The sequence below is a fragment of the Haematobia irritans genome, chromosome 5 (genome assembly GCF_050003625.1).
Source record: "Haematobia irritans isolate KBUSLIRL chromosome 5, ASM5000362v1, whole genome shotgun sequence".
Lineage (NCBI taxonomy): Eukaryota > Metazoa > Arthropoda > Insecta > Diptera > Muscidae > Haematobia > Haematobia irritans.
This window is the reverse complement of record NC_134401.1, coordinates 127,850,382-127,870,036: the sequence shown is the minus strand read 5'-3', so window position 1 is coordinate 127,870,036 and position 19,655 is coordinate 127,850,382. Positions and strand designations below refer to the sequence as shown.

Below are 19,655 nucleotides of genomic sequence, written 5' to 3'. Positions count from 1 at the left end.
TTGCCAGGGAAAATGTTCGGTTTACCCTACAAGGACAAAAAAAGTTCCCTACTTTCCCATACATTCCCAAACAATTTTCCCTTCTATATTTTTCGTTAAATTTAAAAAATTTTACAAAACAAAAATGGTTCTAAGTACTTTATTATCTTAAAACATGAATATGCAACGTATATAACTTAGAATATAAATTTGTATTACCACCACAGTTGCCACAGTTGGTAGAATTCTACCCAAATTAGTAATCTTATTTGTTAAATCTCTATAGAAATAAAATTTTGGAAAAAGTTTCTATAAACAAATTTTTGTGAGAAACTTTTCTATAGAAATAAAATGTTGACAATAAATTCTATAGAAATAATATTTTGAAAAAAATTTCTGTACAAATAAAATTTTGACAAAATGTTCTATAGAAATAAAATGTTGACAAAATTTTCTACAGGAATAAAGTTTCCCACACATTGTTAAAGATCAATTCTTGCCGGCTTCTAATTTCCTCCTCTAGAGCCACCAAAATGTAAAAATTATTACAAATTGAGTTGAGTGAAAATGTCCTACATTGTGGCCCTACGTCCCTACAAGACGCTAAATATTAGAAAAACCCTACATATAAGGAATTTCCCCTACTTCTAGCAACACTGGCTATGTTGATATTGTAACTACGGGGTTAGTATGCCACTAATATTGAACCCGTTATTAAAAAAGAGAAAATCGCCCAATTAGTGTGGGTAATAAATACAAATTTGTAAACATCGAGCAATATTCTTATGTAAGAGCTACAAGTACGTATAAGTACGATCGGCTAGTACATCAAAATTTGAAATGTGAGTAACAGTGGTTAATAAATAAGAGTACTATGACCAAATATGGGAAAATCGAGCGATGCATATATATGGAAGCTATATCTAAATCTGAACCAATTTGCATAATATTTTGCGGGTTTGATTAATACCACAAAAGGTTACCTTGTGCAAGATTTGAGTAAGATCAGTAAAGAAATGAGGCCTGTATAGTCAAACATAAGGTTATTAGGGGCGAATTTTTCAAAATCGGGTGATACATATATGGGAGCTATATCTACATCTGAACCGATTTCGATGAAATTTTGCACATATATTTAGTACTATAGAGGACTGGATCTAGCCAACTTTTAGTAAGATCGGTTAATAAATAAGGGTTCTATGACCAAATTTAGAAAAATCGGGCGGTACATATATATGGGAGTTATAGCTAAATCTGAACCGATTTCGATGATTTTTTGCACATATAGTTAGTGCTATAGAAGATTATATTTAGCCAACTTTGAAAAAGATCGGTTCATAAATAAAGGTTTTGTGGCCAAATTTGGGAAAATCGGGCGATACATATATATGAGAGCTATATCTAAATCTGAACCGATTTGGATGAAATTTTGCAGACGGACGGACACCAAGCGCTAGATCGACTCAGGAGGTGATTCTGAGTCGATCGGTATATATTTTATGGGGTCTAAAATCAATATTTCTGGTAGGCACATTTTTTGGCCGATCAAACTTATTATACCCTGACCACTATGTGGTTTAGGGTATAATAATAAAATCTAATTGAATTGTGAAATTTTCTCTTTGAAATATTAACTTAATTATCAAAATACGTTTAATGATTTTTGCACGATAGTGTAACTTACCGATGCTAATCATAGCATCGATAACAATAGAAAGTAATAGTCTAAGTCGATAAGCAATCAAAACAACAATGAAAACATAATTAAATGATTCCATCAAATAGTATCGAATGTACACTGATACCATTTGAGTTGAGGGATTGCCATGGATTGGTACTCTAGCAAACTCTAGTCAATCGAATGTCTTTCGCTACACTGTCACTTCTTTTAATTTCTGCTCAATTAGTGACGGTCAATGCTGCACGAATATTAGGAATATTTGCCTTTCCTGCAAGGGGCTCATATGCATTTGTTGAACCGTTGTTGATTGAATTGTCACGTCGAGGTCATCATGTAACATCCATATCGAATTTTCCTCAAGATGAGCCTTTGGAGAATTTTCGTGATATTGTGATAAAGGAAAATCGACATCTGTTCGATGGTGAGTGATAGGCTAAGAAAAAACAATTTTATAAATACATAACCGACTTTATGTATCCAATTTATCGGTAATCGATTTAATACAGGATGGCTGATATGCATTTTAACCAATTTCAGTTGATTTTACTGTTTACAAGCTTACAAAAGCACTTTGATTTATTGCATTCAAAAATAAAGTTATTTGTGATTGTGCACCAGAACTCAAGCACCTCCGATGGTAATACTATGGACCATCGTAATATCCATGGTTGCTCCCCGTTCGTATTCATCGACTTTGAGATTAAAATTAATGCCGCTTATAATCGGAAGAATATAACAAAGACGGTATTGAAGCCTTGGGCATACAAACTTTTAGGCCGTTTACAAGGAATATTCGAACAGTATCCAGCAGAGAACGGCTGCGATCTACCGCAACCGATCACTGTATTTAGTAAACATCAATATTTGCAAATTTAAAACAAGTAAGGAAAGTCTAAAGTCGGGCGGGGCCGACTATATTATACCCTGCACCACTTTGTAGATCTAAATTTTCGATACCATATCACATCCGTCAAATTTGTTGGGGCTATATATAAAGGTTTGTCCCAAATACATACATTTAAATATCACTCAATCTGGACAGAATTTGATAGACTTCTACAAAATCTATAGACTCAAAATTTAAGTCGGCTAATGCACTAGGGTGGAACACAATGTTAGTAAAAAAATATGGGAACATTTAAATCTGGAGCAATTTTAAGAAAACTTCGCAAAAGTTTATTTATGATTTATCGCTCGATATATATGCATTAGAAGTTTAGTAAAATTAGAGTCATTTTTATAACTTTTCGACTAAGCAGTGGCGATTTTACAAGGAAAATGTTGGTATTTTGACCATTTTTGTCGAAATCAGAAAAACATATATATGGGAGCTATATCTAAATCTGAACCGATTTCAACCAAATTTGGCACGCATACACGGATGAAAAAGACTGTTTTTCATATGTTTGGCTATAAACATTATATGTTTGGAACACAAATTTTTAAACACAATATTTTTGAGTGCAAGCATATAATGTTCATAAACTAGCATAACATGTTTGGGACATATATGTTAATATGTTAGAACATATTATGTTTGGGACATAAAATGTTTGTAAATATAATATGCTTGGATGCAAACATATATTAATTTAGAAATAGCCTATAAACATATATGTGTTTAGTAGCTTGGAGCGCTATTTAACAGGGAGCGATATTGAATTAAGTTGGTGGTTGTTGCTTGTTATTACAAAATTAACATTTTATTTTTCCTTGGGCAATTGATCAGCTACTTCTTTGATCCTTACAAACTGTGTGGTCCGCTGTTCGAATCCCCGTCCGACAAAAGTTAAAATTAAAATAAAAAAAAAATCATACAATTGAATAATTTCTTCTACAATGTTTGTATTACAGAAAAAGGTGCTAAGTACTAAAAAATCTCGTGGAAGTGAGAAAGATGTGGGGGAATATACAATTGGGCAGAAACAAAATTTTGAGCATTCAGGTCGAAAACCTATGTTGTTAGCACCTATATTACCTGTTTATTTTCATAATTCATTATGATTGTAAATATATAAATAAATAAATAAAATTTTGAGCACAATATTGTTTGGCAGTATTTTTTTAAGCATATAATATTTTTGGGTGCAAAATGCTTCCAAACATATTATATGTTCACATAATAACATATTGTTTTTTGGAAGACAACATTATTGAATTTGGATGCAAAAATACAAAATGTTTGGAACTTAGACTACCCAAACATATATTGTTTAGACCAATATGCTTTCAAACATATTATATATTGGAAGAGATCAAACATATAAATGTTTGGGCAATACCCAAAAATGTATATGCTTGAAGCAAAATATATTTGGGAGTATATGTTACAGAAGCGATTTTTTGTGAGCGTGTAGCTACAATGTTAATTCTACTCCCTGTGTAAAATTTCAACTAAATCGGAGTTAAAAATTGGCCTCTACGGTCATATGAGTGTAAATCGGGCGAAAGATATATATGGAAGATATATCTAAATCTGAACCGATTTCAACCAAATTTTGCACGCATAGTTACAATGCTAATTCTACTCCCTGTGCAAAATTTCAACTAAATCGGAGCAAAAAATTGGCCTCTGTGGGCAAATGAGTGTATATCGGGCGAAAGCTATATATGGAAGATATATCTAAATCTGAACCGATTTCAACCAAATTTGGCACGCATAGCTACAATGTTAATTCTACTCCCTGTGTAAAATTTCAACTAAATCGGAGTTAAAAATTGGCCTCTACGGTCATATGAGTGTAAATCGGGCGAAAGCTATATATGGGAGATATATCTAAATCTGAACCGATTTCAACCAAATTTGGCACGCATAGCTACAATGCTAATTCTACTCCCTGTGCAAAATTTCAACTAAATCGGAGCAAAAAATTGGCCTCTGTGGTCATATGAGTGTAAATCGGGCGAAAGCTATATATGGGAGCTATATCTAAATCTGAACCGATTTGGCTGATATTTTGCAAGTTTTTCGAGACTCATAAAATATTCGGATGTACTGAATTTGAGGAAGATCGGTTGATATACACGCCAATTATGACCAGATCGGTGAAAAATATATATGGCAGCTATATCTAAATCTGAACCGATTTTTTCCAAAATCAATAGGGATCGTCTTTGAGCCGAAACAGGACCCTATACCAAATTTTAGGACAATCGGACTAAAACTGCGAGCTGTACTTTGCACACAAAAATACATCAACAGACAGACAGACAGACGGACAGACAGACAGACAGACAGACAGACAGACGGACATCGCTAAATCGACTCAGAATTTAATTCTAAGACGATCGGTATACTAAACGATGGGTCTCAGACTTTTCCTTCTTGGCGTTACATACAAATGCACAAACTTATTATACCCTGTACCACAGTAGTGGTGAAGGGTATAAAAATTTCAACCACCAATATCCAATGCAACCGACGATTGTCGGTGTTTGTTAGTATGAGTGTCTCTCGAAAACACCGTAGTAAAGCAATCACACAAATTGGTTACCTATATCCATAGACCTTATAATACATAGATGATCCACTATTCTCTTTAAAAAAAAATGTGTCAGTTCCAAAAATTAATTTTCTGACATTTCGTTTTGATTTTTTTCTTAAAGAGTCAGTCCCAAACATTAATTTTCGTGCATTTGCTTTTGTGTTGTTCGTAAAGAGCAATGCTGCTCAAAATTAAATTTCATATTTTCGCGGTTTTGGTCACAATCTTTTGTTCAAATATGAACTTTTAATATATTAATTTATTTATAAATCCTCTGTTGCATCATAAACGTTCTAATTTTTTGTAAAATTGGCAAACTACAAAAAGGAAAACGAAAGAGATTGTAAGCTTGCTCTTATTTTTCTCGTTTATTTTTAATCTTTGGAACTGTCAAACATAGTTTGACACCCATGGCTCATCTATCTTCTATATATATAAAATTCAATTAATGTTTATTTGTTTGTTTGTGTGTTTGTATGTACCGAGTTGGCTCCGAAACGGCTGAACCGATTTACTTGAAACTTTCAGAGATCGTAGGGGGCGTTCATGTGCTGAAAAGAGGGTACCTCATTTTTTGACACCTGGTCGCGGAGGGGGACCTCCCCTTTGTCGGACTTTTTGAAAATTGGACCAAAGTTGACCGATGTGGTTGAAATTTTCGTTGAAGATTGGGGTTGGCATCTAGACAAAGATCCGCTACTTTTTATTTCGATATTTGGTGGCGGTGGGGGGCCTCTCCTTTGTTCGACTTTTTTTAAAGTACAGTGAAAAAACTAAAATTCTCCAAATTATCTGAGATTTACAGAGAACATGTGGTGAGGTTATGGAATTAATATGGGGTACCCAATGATTTCATATGTGGATGGGGAGGGGGACCTCCCCCTTGCCCTACTTTTTGAAACTTGGAACAAAATTATGCGATTTGCTTGAAATTTTCATTGAATGTTAGGGTTGGCATGTAGACAAAAATCCGCTACATTATTTTTCGATATTTGGTCGGGGAGGGGAACCACCCCTTTGCCCAAATTTTGTTTTTTTTTTTAAAGTTCAAACAAAACTTAACTCCCCCGACTGAAATTTTACAGAAAAAATGGGTTACGAAATTTATATCAGGTTCCTGATTTTTTAATAAAAATAAAAGGGCATAGGGAGACATCCGCTTCTCTTAAGTACATACAGAGAAAGAATTAAACTTTACCGGGAGAGGTTACGATATTAATAGTTGATACCTGATTTTGTGATATTTGGACGGAAGGGAGGCCGCCCCTTTAGGCCTATAATTTGCTTGACATTTTCTGGGACGTTTACAAAAGATACGCTTTTCGACATTTGGTCGGGGAGGAGGTCCTCCTCTAAAACTACAAAAAAAAAAATTACGTTTTCTTGAAATTTACAAAAGCAGTGGGGGAAGGTTATGAACGAAGAGGCAACCTTCCTTGCCCCACACTTGAAGGAAAGTTTCAAGAATTTTCAGGGAAGGTTAGGGGTGTCGATATTGTATCGGGAAAAGTGACGTCCCTTTAAAACAATAAAGCAAAATTTAAACATCTCCGATCTACTTGAAATTTACAGGGACGTGGCAGGAGGTGATTAAATTTATACATAATTTTTAAATTAGTATATGATTTTTCGATATCTGGTTGGGGAAGGGGAAATTGAAATAAACTTTATCGATTTACTTCGATAGAATTTATAGGGACCATTTAGTAGTTGCGAAATTAATATAGGGTACGTGATAGTCCGATATCAGGTCGGAGTGGAGCGAAGGTGGGGAGAGGGTTCCCTTTTGTCCGTTTTTTTTTTCTTAAATTGAAAGTAGAGGGTTGTCCGTAAATGGAAACTCGGTACATAATTTTATGATTTTTGTACAGGCCTCTGCCAGACTTCTTTTTAGTCTTCATTTTAGTAAAGAGAGGGTTCGCTTTTGTCCGTTTTTTTTAAGTTGAAAGTAGAGGGTTGTCCGTAAATGGGATCTCGGTACATAATTTTATGATTTTTGTACAGGCTTCTGCCAGACTTCTTTTTAGTAAAGAACCTAAATTTACATGAAATTGGCAGCCAACGTAGAGGGTTTATCATTTTCCAACATTTTAGCAAATGTTAATGTGGTAAAATTGTTTACTACTTTGGCTTTTTCCGATTTATTGGATGGGAAACAGTAATTCTTTGTATGTTATTATAATATATTGCTTAATTTTCAGATATGTTGAGGAGAAGGATACCTTTCCTTGACAAACCACACTTAAAATTCACAAGATTGTCCAACTACTTGAATACAGAACATTATTTAAAAATTTTGGAGGAAAGGGTACACCCTCTCCCCGACATTTTTTAAGACGAACCGTTTTACATATGCATATCCGCCGTATTTGTACCTATAAACGAAAAAGCAAGTAGTCCGATTTGTTTGAAAGAATTCAAATCTTTTCGAATTTGTTTTCAGCACGAAGGATATGGTTGACTAAATTAACGCAAAATGTTCCTCCAAACACGCTTCGGAAGGCGCAGCGAAGCGGGCCGGGTTACGCTAGTATATTATAAGGTCTATGCCCATATCTCAGCAGTTTGGTATTCTCTTAATTGGTACTCTCTCAATTCTCTTGAGCTAAGCCAACTACTGGTAATTGTTGTTGTTGAGTGCAACAAGTGTTTTGTTTACCGCGCCACACTCGTGTTTTGTTTAGCGCGCGTTGTTACGATGTCGATTGGTTTAAGATTGTAAGACACTGCATACGAACATTGTTATATACTAGTGGTATTTTTATTCTCGCATTTGTATCAATGTAAAAGATCGCATGGTAATTGGTGTCTTACTCACTGCCACCGACATTTTGTGGGTAAGATTGCAATACGAAAAAAAAAAACACCGGTTGCTGTTCTCTGGTATCCAGTATACCATTATCAAACTCAGCACACGTCAACCAAGAATGGTTTAAAAGAAAACTGGCTTCACTTCTACCGCACAACTGTCACCAAAACCTCCGGATGCCAGATGGTAGAAATCTACCAAAAACGGTAGATTTTCTACTGTTTGTGATGATTGGTAGCATTTTTGGCATTTTGGTTGTTTTTGCAATATATTCCTCTCCAACTTAAAATCACTTCAATTCTCTATAGAAATAAAGTTTTGACAAAATTTGCTATAGAAATAAAATGTTGACAACATTTTCTATAGAAATTAAACTTTGCCAAAAATTTCTATAAACAAAAACTTATTACAAACATTTGTATATATAAAAAAATGTTGACAAAATTTTCTATAGAAATAAAATTTTGACAAAATTCTCTATAGAAATAAAATTGGGACAGAATGCTCTTTAGAAATAAAGTATTGACATAATAGTCTATAGAAATAAAATTTTGATAAAATTTTCTATAGAAATAAGATTTTAACAAAATTTTCCATAAAAACAAAATTTTGATAAAATTTTCTATAGAAATAAAATTTTGACAAAATTTTCTATAGAAATAAAATTTTGGCAAAATTTTCTATAGACATAAAATTTTGACAAAATTTTCTATAGAAATAAAATTTTGACAAAATTTTCTATAGAAATAAAATTTTGACAAAATTTTTTATAGACATAAAATTTTGACAAAATTTTCAATAGAAATAAAATTTTGACAAAATTTTCTATAGAAATAAAATTTTAAAAAATTTTCTATAGAAATAAAATTTTAACAAAATTTTGTATAGAAATAAAATTTTAAAAAATTTTCTATAAAAATAAAATTTTGACAAATTTTCTATAGAAATAACATTTTAACAAAATTTACTATAGAAGTAAAGTTTTGACAAAATTTTCTATAGAAATAAAATTTTGACAACATTTTCTATAGAAATAAAATTTTGACAAAATTTTCCATGGAAATAAAATTTTGAAAAAATTTTCTACAGAAATAACATTTTGCAAAATTTTCTATAGAAATAAAATTTTGACAAAATTTTCTATAGAAATAAAATTTTGACAAATTTTTCTATAGAAATAAAATTTTGACAAAAATTTCTATAGAAATACAATTTTGACAAAATTTTCTATAGAAATAAAATTTTGACAAAATTTTCCATAGAAATAAAATTTTGACAACATTTTCTATAGAAATATAATTCGTTTTTTTTTGTTATTGTTGGTTTTGTTCTTTACGCATTGTTGTTGTTTTTTTGATTTCAGCTTAAAACCATGCATTGACTAAATTACAAGTGTAGCTTAACCAACAGAGGAAAAGAATGTTTGTCAAATTTATTTGGGCAAAGCCCTATAGACTGCAAGATGGTTGGATGGACGCACGTTTTTCTCATCAGCATCCTCTACTTGCAGCCAAACTATCAACCAATTTTCAGAATAAATTCAGGCAGTTCATTAAACCCAACAACGAACCACACTTGAACCTTCCGAATAAAAGGTTTTGCATGATAGCCGGCTTATGTCGAAATAAATTCGTACAAACATATCTATTTTCCTATGCCACTGTCAAATTATCGATGTGAGTGCAGTTTCTATAGAAATAAAATTTTGGCAAAATTTTCTATAGACATAAAATTTTGACAAAATTTTCTATAGAAATAAAATTTTGACAAAATTTTCTATAGAAATAAAATTTTGACAAAATTTTTTATAGACATAAAATTTTGACAAAATTTTCAATAGAAATAAAATTTTGACAAAATTTTCTATAGAAATAAAATTTTAAAAAATTTTCTATAGAAATAAAATTTTAACAAAATTTTGTATAGAAATAAAATTTTAAAAAATTTTCTATAAAAATAAAATTTTGACAAATTTTCTATAGAAATAACATTTTAACAAAATTTACTATAGAAGTAAAGTTTTGACAAAATTTTCTATAGAAATAAAATTTTGACAACATTTTCTATAGAAATAAAATTTTGACAAAATTTTCCATGGAAATAAAATTTTGAAAAAATTTTCTACAGAAATAACATTTTGCAAAATTTTCTATAGAAATAAAATTTTGACAAAATTTTCTATAGAAATAAAATTTTGACAAATTTTTCTATAGAAATAAAATTTTGACAAAAATTTCTATAGAAATACAATTTTGACAAAATTTTCTATAGAAATAAAATTTTGACAAAATTTTCCATAGAAATAAAATTTTGACAACATTTTCTATAGAAATATAATTCGTTTTTTTTTGTTATTGTTGGTTTTGTTCTTTACGCATTGTTGTTGTTTTTTTGATTTCAGCTTAAAACCATGCATTGACTAAATTACAAGTGTAGCTTAACCAACAGAGGAAAAGAATGTTTGTCAAATTTATTTGGGCAAAGCCCTATAGACTGCAAGATGGTTGGATGGACGCACGTTTTTCTCATCAGCATCCTCTACTTGCAGCCAAACTATCAACCAATTTTCAGAATAAATTCAGGCAGTTCATTAAACCCAACAACGAACCACACTTGAACCTTCCGAATAAAAGGTTTTGCATGATAGCCGACTTATGCCGAAATAAATTCGTACAAACATATCTATTTTCCTATGCCACTGTCAAATTATCGATGTGAGTGCAGTTGTCTGGGTTTATTTTGAGCGTGCTTCCTCTTCAAAATAAACCCAGCCAACTGCACTCAAATCGATGATTTGACAGTGGCATAGGAAAATAGATATGTTTGTACGAATTTATTTCGGCATAAGCCGGCTATCATGCAAAACCTTTTTTCGGAAGGTTCAAGTGTGGTTCATTGTTGGGTTTAAGGAACTGCCTGAATTTATTCTGATAATTGGTTGATAGTTTGACTGCAAGTAGAGGATGCTGATGAGGAATGTGGTAATTCCGAAACGTGCGTCCATCCAACCATCTTGCAGTCTATAGGGCTTTGCCCAAATAAATTTGACAAACATTCTTTTCCTCTGTTGGTTAAGCTACACTTGTAGTTTAGTCAATGCATGGTTTTAAGCTGAAATCAAAAAACAACAGAAATAAAATTTTGAAAAAAAAATTTATAAATAAAAAAATTTTACAAAATTTTCTATAAAAATAAAATGTTGACAAAATTTTCTATAGAAATTAAATTTAGACAAAATTTTCTATAGACATTAAAATGTGCCGAAATTTTCTATAAATAAAAAATTATTACATTTTCTACAGAAATAAAATTTTGACAAAATTTTTTATAGAAAAAAAAAATTTTTACAAAATTTTTTATAGAAAAAAAAAATTTTTACAAAATTTTTGTATAGACATAAAATTTTGACAACATTTTCTATAGAAATAAAATGTTGACAAAATTTTTATAGAATTTTGAGAAAATTTTCTATAGAAAATAAAATTTTGAGAAATTTTTCTTTAGAAATAAAATTTTGAGAAAATTTTCTATAGAAATTAAATTTTGAGAAAATTTTCTATAGAAATAAAATTTTGACAAAATTTTCAATAGAAGTAAAGTTTTGACAAAATTTTCTATAGAAATAAAATTTTGACAAATTTTTCTATATAAATAAAATGTTGACAAAATTTTCTACAGAAATAGAATTTTGACAAAATTTTTTATAGAAATAAAATTTTGACAAAATTTTCTATAGACATAACATTTTTACAAAATTTTCTATAGAAATAAAATTTTGAGAAAATTTTCTATAGAAATTATATTTTGAGAAAATGTTCTATAGAAATAAAATTTTGACAAAATTTTCTATAGAAATAGAATTTTTTTATAGAAATAAAATTTTTACAAAATTGTCTAATGAAAAAGAAATTTACAAAATTTTCTACAGAAATAAAATTTTGACAAAAATTTCTACAGAAATAAAATTTTGACAAAATGTTCTATAGAAATAAAATTTTGACAAAATTTTCTATAGAAATAAAATTTTGACAAAATTTTCTATAGGAATAAAATTTTGATAAAATTTTCTATAGAATTAGAATTGTGAGAAAATTTTCTATAAAAATAAAATTTTTAGAAAATTTTCTATAGAAATAAAATTTTGAGAAAATTTTCTATAGAAATAAAATTTTAACAAAATTTTCTATAGAAGTACAATTTTGACAAAAATTTTTATAGAAATAAAATTTTGACAAAATTTTTTATAGAAATAAAATTTTGACAAAATTTTCTATAGAAATACAATTTTGACAAAATTTTCTATAGAAATAAAATTTTGACAAAATTTTCTATAGACATTTTTCAGTATCAGGCTAACATAAAACGGGGTTTTCTTTAATTTGGCAGACTTTTGCCCAAAATTTTCTTAAAATATTATTATGTGATCGCTTTAAGGGCCACAATTCGTGGCAAAGGTAGCAAATTCTGAAAATTTAGGTAATTTGCATGCTTTTAAACACATAAATTAAAAGAAAAATTGACAAAATGTAGCGCTTTGCTTTGTTGTATTACAAATGAGCCATCCTGTATTTTTTATTATAAATGGGTACTTTTTAATAATTCTTCTGATAGACTAATACAGTGAAATATGTTCTCTGCTTTTACAGACTTTGGTAACTTTTCCATAGACAATGTTAGTGCTTCTCATTTCGATGTAATTGGACCATTTTACAAAAAAGCATATGAGATGAACCAGAATTTATATGAAAATCCCGAGGTGATAAAATTGAGACAATATGAGTCTTTCGATGTGATTTTACTGGATGTAATACTAACTGAATCTTTTTATGGATTTGGTGAGGAGTTTCAAGCGCCCATGGTGGCTGTATCAACATGGGGTACCATGATTTCGATTGATGAACTAGTGGGAAATACTACCCCCCTGTCATACATACCAAATATGCTAATGTTGCGCAAATACAATGAAAATATGAATTTCTGGCGCAGATGTTTGAATGTAGTCCTTTTTCTCTGCGATTGGATGCATTATTATTTCAAATATATGCCAATGCAAGAGAAAATTTATAGCTACCATTTTCCAAATGCTTCCAAAAGTCTGGTGGAAGCTCAAAAAAATTTCTCATTGGTTTTGGTAAATGATCATTTTGCCATAAGTACACCTAGACCTTATGTCCCCAATATGATTGAAGTAGCCGGCATGCATATACCCAACATAGTAGATGATTTGTCGCTAGAAATTGAGGAGTTACTTAAAGATGCCAAAAATGGGGTAATCTATGTAATAATAAAGTCTTTTCTTCCGGATCATATTATGGAAATGATTCTGGAGGTATTTGGTGATTATCAGCAATTGGTTATATGGAGTAACAATTTCCAGACTTGGACCTCTTTACAAATTCCCTCCAATGTTTGTTTCTATTCTAATGTGTCCCACTATGCCTTAATGTCTCATCCTAAAGTCCAGTTAATAATTTCACATGGTGAATATTTAAACATAATCGAAAGTATTTACTATGGCATACCAATATTGAGTTTACCACGATATGATGGCATTAATGAGGACTACATCGATTGGATTAGAAAGCTTGGTAATGGTATCTCTTTAACATGGGATACACTTAATCGGAAACAATTATCCTTGGCCTTAAATGATTTGCTTTTGAAGGATGGCTATCGTCAGGAGGCCAAGCACAAATCTATGCTTTTTCAAGATCAAATGAATACTCCTTTGGAGAGAGCCATATATTGGATCGAATATGTTCTGAAATTTAATGGAGCATCACATTTGCGGAATTTAGGTCAAAATCTTACCGTTTGGGAATTTTACAATGTGGATGTATTCCTCATGATAGCATTGATGATAATATTATTTATTTGTTTCTCATATATAATTCTGAATTTAATGTTAAAAATTATTGTGAATGTTAAATAATAAATATGATGCAAAGATATATGTTACCCTGGATGACTTCATCAATAATCATATAAATTTTGCAAAGAAAAAGTGACATGAAACGAAATTTTATCAAAATATTCTATGGAAATGAAATCTCAACAAAATAACCCATAGAAATTTTAACAAAAATTTACTATAGGAATGAAATTGTGAAAAAAATTTTTATAGAAATGAAATTTTGAGAAACATTTTTATAGAAATGAAATTTTTAGAAAATTTCCTATAGAAATGAAATTTTGAGAAAATTTAGTATTGAATGAAATTTCCTACAAAATAAAAATATTTTTCAAAAACTTCCTGTAGAAATGAAATTTTGAGAAAATTTACTATCGAAATGAAATTTTGAAAAAATTTTCAGCAGACATAAATTTTTGACAAAATTGTCTATAGAAAATAAATGTTGACAAAATTTTCTATAGAAATTAAATTTTGAAAAAAAAATTCTATAAATAAAAAAACTTTTATAGATAAAAATGTTGACAAAAATCTCTATAGAAATAAAAAAAAATTTTAATAGAAATGAAATCTTGAGAAAATTTATTCTAGAAATGCAATTTTGAAAAAAAATTCTTATAGAAATGAAAATTTGCAAAAATTTACTTAGAAATTAAGTTTTAAGAAAATTTCCTATAAAAATAAAATTAAAAAAATTTCCTGTAAAAACGAAATTTTTAGAAAATGTACTATAGAAATAAAATTTAGAGAAAATTTACAATAAAAATTAAATTTTGGCAAAATTTACTATGGAATAAAATAAAAAATTCTTATAGAAATGAAAATTCCTATAGAAATTAAATTTTGAAATTAAAATTAAAATGAAACTTAAACAAAATTTCCTATAGAAATTAAATTTAAACAAAATTTCCTATAGAAATTAAGTTTTGCAAAAATTTACTATAAGAATGAAATTTTGAGAAAAGTTCCTTCAAAAATAAAATTTTGGAAAAATTTCCTATAGAAATGAAATTTTGAAAAAATCCTATAAAAATGAAATTTTGACAACATTTTTTATAGAAATGAAATTTTGTGAAAATTACCTATAGCAATGAAATTTAAGTAAAATTTCCTATAGAAATTAAGTTTTGCAAAATTTTGCTATAAAAATAAAATTTTGAGAAAATTTACAATAAAAACTAAATTTTTGCAAAATTTACTATAGAATAAAATAAAAAATTCTTATAGAAATGAAATTTCCTATAGAAATTAAATTTTGAGATTAAAATTAAAATGAAATTTAAACAAAATTTCCTATAGAAATTAAATTTAAACAAAATTTCCTATAGAAATGAAGTTTTGCAAAAATTTACTATAAGAATGAAATTTTGAGAAAATTTCCTTCAAAATTAAAATTTTGAAAAAATTTCCTATAGAAATGAAATTTTGAAAAAAATCCTATAAAAACGAAATGTTGACAAAATTTTTTATAGAAATGAAATTTTGTGAAAATTTCCTATAGAAATGAAATTTAAATAAAATTTCCTATAGTAATGAAGTTTTGCAAAAATTTGCTATAGGAATAAAATTTTGAGAAAATGTACAATAAAAGTTTATTTTTGGCAAAATTTACTATAGAATAAAATGAAAATTTCTTATGGAAATGAAATTTTGACAAAATTAACTATAGAAATTAAATTTTGACAAAATTTACTATAAAAATAAAATTTTGACAAAATTTCCTATAGAAATGAAATTTTGAGAAAATTTACTATAACATTATTTTTGAAAAAAAAAAATCCATTAAAAATGCAATTATGGCAATTTTTTTTATAGAAATTAATTTTTGAAAAAATTTACTATCGAAATAAAATTTTTAAAAAATTTCCTATAGAAAAGAAATTTTAACAAAATTTCCAAAATTTAGGTCTTATTATAAAGGGTGATTCTTTTGAGGTTAGGATTTTCATGCATTAGTATTTGACAGATCACGTGGGATTTCAGACATGGTGTCAAAGAGAAAGATGCTCAGTATGCTTTGACATTTCATCATGAATAGACTTACTAACGAGCAACGCTTGCAAATCATTGAATTTTATTACCAAAATCAGTGTTCGGTTCGAAATGTGTTTCGCGCTTTACGTCCGATTTATGGTCTACATAATCGACCAAGTGAGCAAACAATTAATGTGATTGTGACCAAGTTTCGCACTCAGTTTACTTTATTGGACATTAAACCAACCACACGAATGCGTACAGTGCGTACAGAAGAGAATATTGCGTCTGTTTCTGAGAGTGTTGCTGAAGACCGTGAAATGTCGATTCGTCGCCGTTCGCAGCAATTGGGTTTGTGTTATTCGACCACATGGAAGATTTTACGCAAAGATCTTGGTGTAAAACCGTATAAAATACAGCTCGTGCAAGAACTGAAGCCGAACGATCTGCCACAACGTCGAATTTTCAGTGAATGGGCCCTAGAAAAGTTGGCAGAAAATCCGCTTTTTTATCGACAAATTTTGTTCAGCGATGAGGCTCATTTCTGGTTGAATGGCTACGTAAATAAGCAAAATTGCCGCATTTGGAGTGAAGAGCAACCAGAAGCCGTTCAAGAACTGCCCATGCATCCCGAAAAATGCACTGTTTGGTGTGGTTTGTACGCTGGTGGAATCATTGGACCGTATTTTTTCAAAGATGCTGTTGGACGCAACGTTACGGTGAATGGCGATCGCTATCGTTCGATGCTAACAAACTTTTTGTTGCCAAAAATGGAAGAACTGAACTTGGTTGACATGTGGTTTCAACAAGATGGCGCTACATGCCACACAGCTCGCGATTCTATGGCCATTTTGAGGGAAAACTTCGGAGAACAATTCATCTCAAGAAATGGACCGGTAAGTTGGCCACCAAGATCATGCGATTTGACGCCTTTAGACTATTTTTTGTGGGGCTACGTCAAGTCTAAAGTCTACAGAAATAAGCCAGCAACTATTCCAGCTTTGGAAGACAACATTTCCGAAGAAATTCGGGCTATTCCGGCCGAAATGCTCGAAAAAGTTGCCCAAAATTGGACTTTCCGAATGGACCACCTAAGACGCAGCCGCGGTCAACATTTAAATGAAATTATCTTCAAAAAGTAAATGTCATGGACCAATCTAACGTTTCAAATAAAGAACCGATGAGATTTTGCAAATTTTATGCGTTTTAAAAAAAAAAAAAGTTATCAAGCTCTTAACAAATCACCCTTTATTTACTTAGTTCTCCACTATCATTAGCGTTAATCCATGAATGATTCATTTATTTATTACTATCGTACTGTTTTCCAAGATGCCGTCATCAGAATAAGTTGGTAGTTTTATTGACGTCTAGCAGTATCCCCAATGGCACATCAATATGAAAATCAACGTTGAGCTTAAAAACACCAACCAACTAGGAGCACTGAAAAGGCCAGCAAATTTTAAATTCAATGAAATATCCAATTCAACTTCAAATTACGATACATAAAATATAGAGCAACAAAATTGACATTACAAGGATAAGGCGGGACAAAAGAGAGATGCATTCACACAATAGCATGCACACGTGCACGACTAGGGTCAATAGTTTTCGGCATTGTCCATCAGAGGCCAATGTGACTTGGAAAGTTTAGATGAATGTTGCTTGGAGACCATTAAGTAGTCGCGAAGGCCAAAACAAAAGAAAAAAATGCACCAAAACAAATAAAAGTCAAAAATGTCTTTTAGAATTCTTGTTATGCAGTTTGGGCTATTCTCAAATGCATACACAAATACACATCACTGTCACTGTCACTGTTTATCATATGGGACATGATCCATAAAAGTTGAACTAGACATAGCGATAGCAAGGACATCAATATGTTATATGTATGTTCTCTCAATAAGGGGACAAAAATCGACGTCAACATTGTGTATTCTTCAAAATCTACTTTTGATTTTTTAAAAGTCGGGTCAAAACGACTTTGAATTGGAAAAGGAATGTATTGAAGCTTTTTTTAATGCTGGAACCGCACCTACAATTCGTATTTTGGATGCGAGGGTATTTCCTTTATACTGTATCGGGATTAGAGAATAAAAAAATATTAATTAACGAAAATAGCTTTATCGTTTTCAAAACATTCCCCATTAACCCGTTTCCTACCAAAATAAACCTAATGTTAAGAAATTTATTTTTATACCCTCCATCATAGGATGGGGGTATATTAACTTTGTCATTCCGTTTGTAACACATCGAAATATTGCTCTAAGACTGTTGAAATTCTTCTGTTGAAATTGCTGAAATTCTGAGTCGATCTAAGCATGTCCGTCCGTCCATCCGTCCGTCCGTCCGTCTGTTGAAATCACGCTAACTTCCGAACGAAACAAGCTATCGACTTGAAACTTGGCACAAGTAGTTGTTATCGATGTAGGTCGGATGGTATTGAAAATGGGCCATATCGGTCCACTTTTACGTATAGCCCCCATATAAAGGGACCCTCAGATTTGGCTTGTGGAGCCTCTAACAGAAGCATATTTCATCCGATCCAGCAGAAATTTGGTATATGGTGTTAGCATATGGTCTCTAATAACCATGCAAAAATTGGTCCACATCGGTCCATAATTATATATAGCCCCGATCCCCCGATTTGGCTTGCGGAGCCTAAAAGAGAAGCAAATTTCATCCGATCCGGCTGAAATTTGGTACATGATGTTGGTATATGGTCTCTAACAACCATGCAAAAATTGGTCCACATCGGTCCATAATTATATAGAGACCCCATATAAACCGAACTCCAGATTTGGCTCGCGAAGCCTCAAAGAGAAGCAAATTGCATCCGATCCGGCTGAAATTTGGTACATGGTATTGGTATATGGTCTCTAACAACCGCGCAAAAATTGGTCCACATCGGTCCATAATTGTATATAGCGCCCATATAAACCGATCCCCAGATTTGGCTTGCGGAGCTTCAAAGAGAAGCAAATTTCATCCGATCCGCCTGAAATTTGGTACATGATATTGGTATATGGTCTCTAACAACCATGCAAAAATTGGTCCATATCGGTCCTTAATTATATATAGCCCCCATATAAACCGATTCCCAGATTTGGCTTGTGGAGCCTCTAACAGAAGCATATTTCATCCGATCCGGCTGAAATTTGGTACGTGATGTTAGCATATGGTCTCTAACAACCATGCAAAAATTGGTCCACATCGGTCCATAATTATATATAGCCCCCATATAAACCGATCCCCCGATTTGGCTTGCGGAGCCTAAAAGAGAAGCAAATTTCATCCGATCCGGCTGAAATTTGGTACATGATGTTAGTATATGATCTTTAACAACCGTGCCAGAATTGGTCCATAACGGTCCATAATTATATATAGGCCCCATATAAAACGTTCTCCAGATTTGACCTCCGGAGCCTCTTGGAGGAGCAAAATTCATCCGATCCGGTTCAAATTAGGAACGTGGTGTTAGTATATGGTCGCTAAGGACCATACCAAAATTGGTCCAATCACACAAAAATTGGTCCATATCGGTTCATAATCATGGTTGCCACTAGAGCCAAAAAAAAATCTACCAAAATTTTATTTCTATAGAAAATTTTGTCAAAATTTTATTTCTATAGAAAATTTTGTCAAAATTTTATTTCTAGAGAAAGTTTTGTTAAAATTTTATTCCGTTCATAATAAAATTTTCATCATTGCCAAAATTTTATTTCTATAGAAAATTTTGTCAAAAATTTATTTTTATAGAAAATTTTGTCAAAATTTTATTTCTATTGAAAATTTTGTTCAAATTTTATTCGGTTCATA

The 19,655-nt window shown here is 30.8% G+C and overlaps 2 protein-coding genes across 3 annotated transcripts in view; both read left to right on the top strand.

Annotated features, from left to right (window-relative positions):
• The window catches only part of LOC142238937 (semaphorin-2A-like), a 525,466-nt gene that overhangs the window by 99,860 nt on the left and 405,951 nt on the right, over positions 1-19,655 (top strand). The gene's annotated exons all lie outside the window — the stretch shown is intronic.
• LOC142240807 (UDP-glucosyltransferase 2-like) lies at positions 1,792-13,905 on the top strand. The gene is made up of 2 exons (XM_075312536.1): positions 1,792-2,081; positions 12,601-13,905. The coding sequence occupies exons 1-2, from the start codon at positions 1,841-1,843 to the stop codon at positions 13,884-13,886; spliced, it is 1,527 nt and encodes a 508-aa protein (XP_075168651.1). The 5' UTR covers positions 1,792-1,840; the 3' UTR covers positions 13,887-13,905.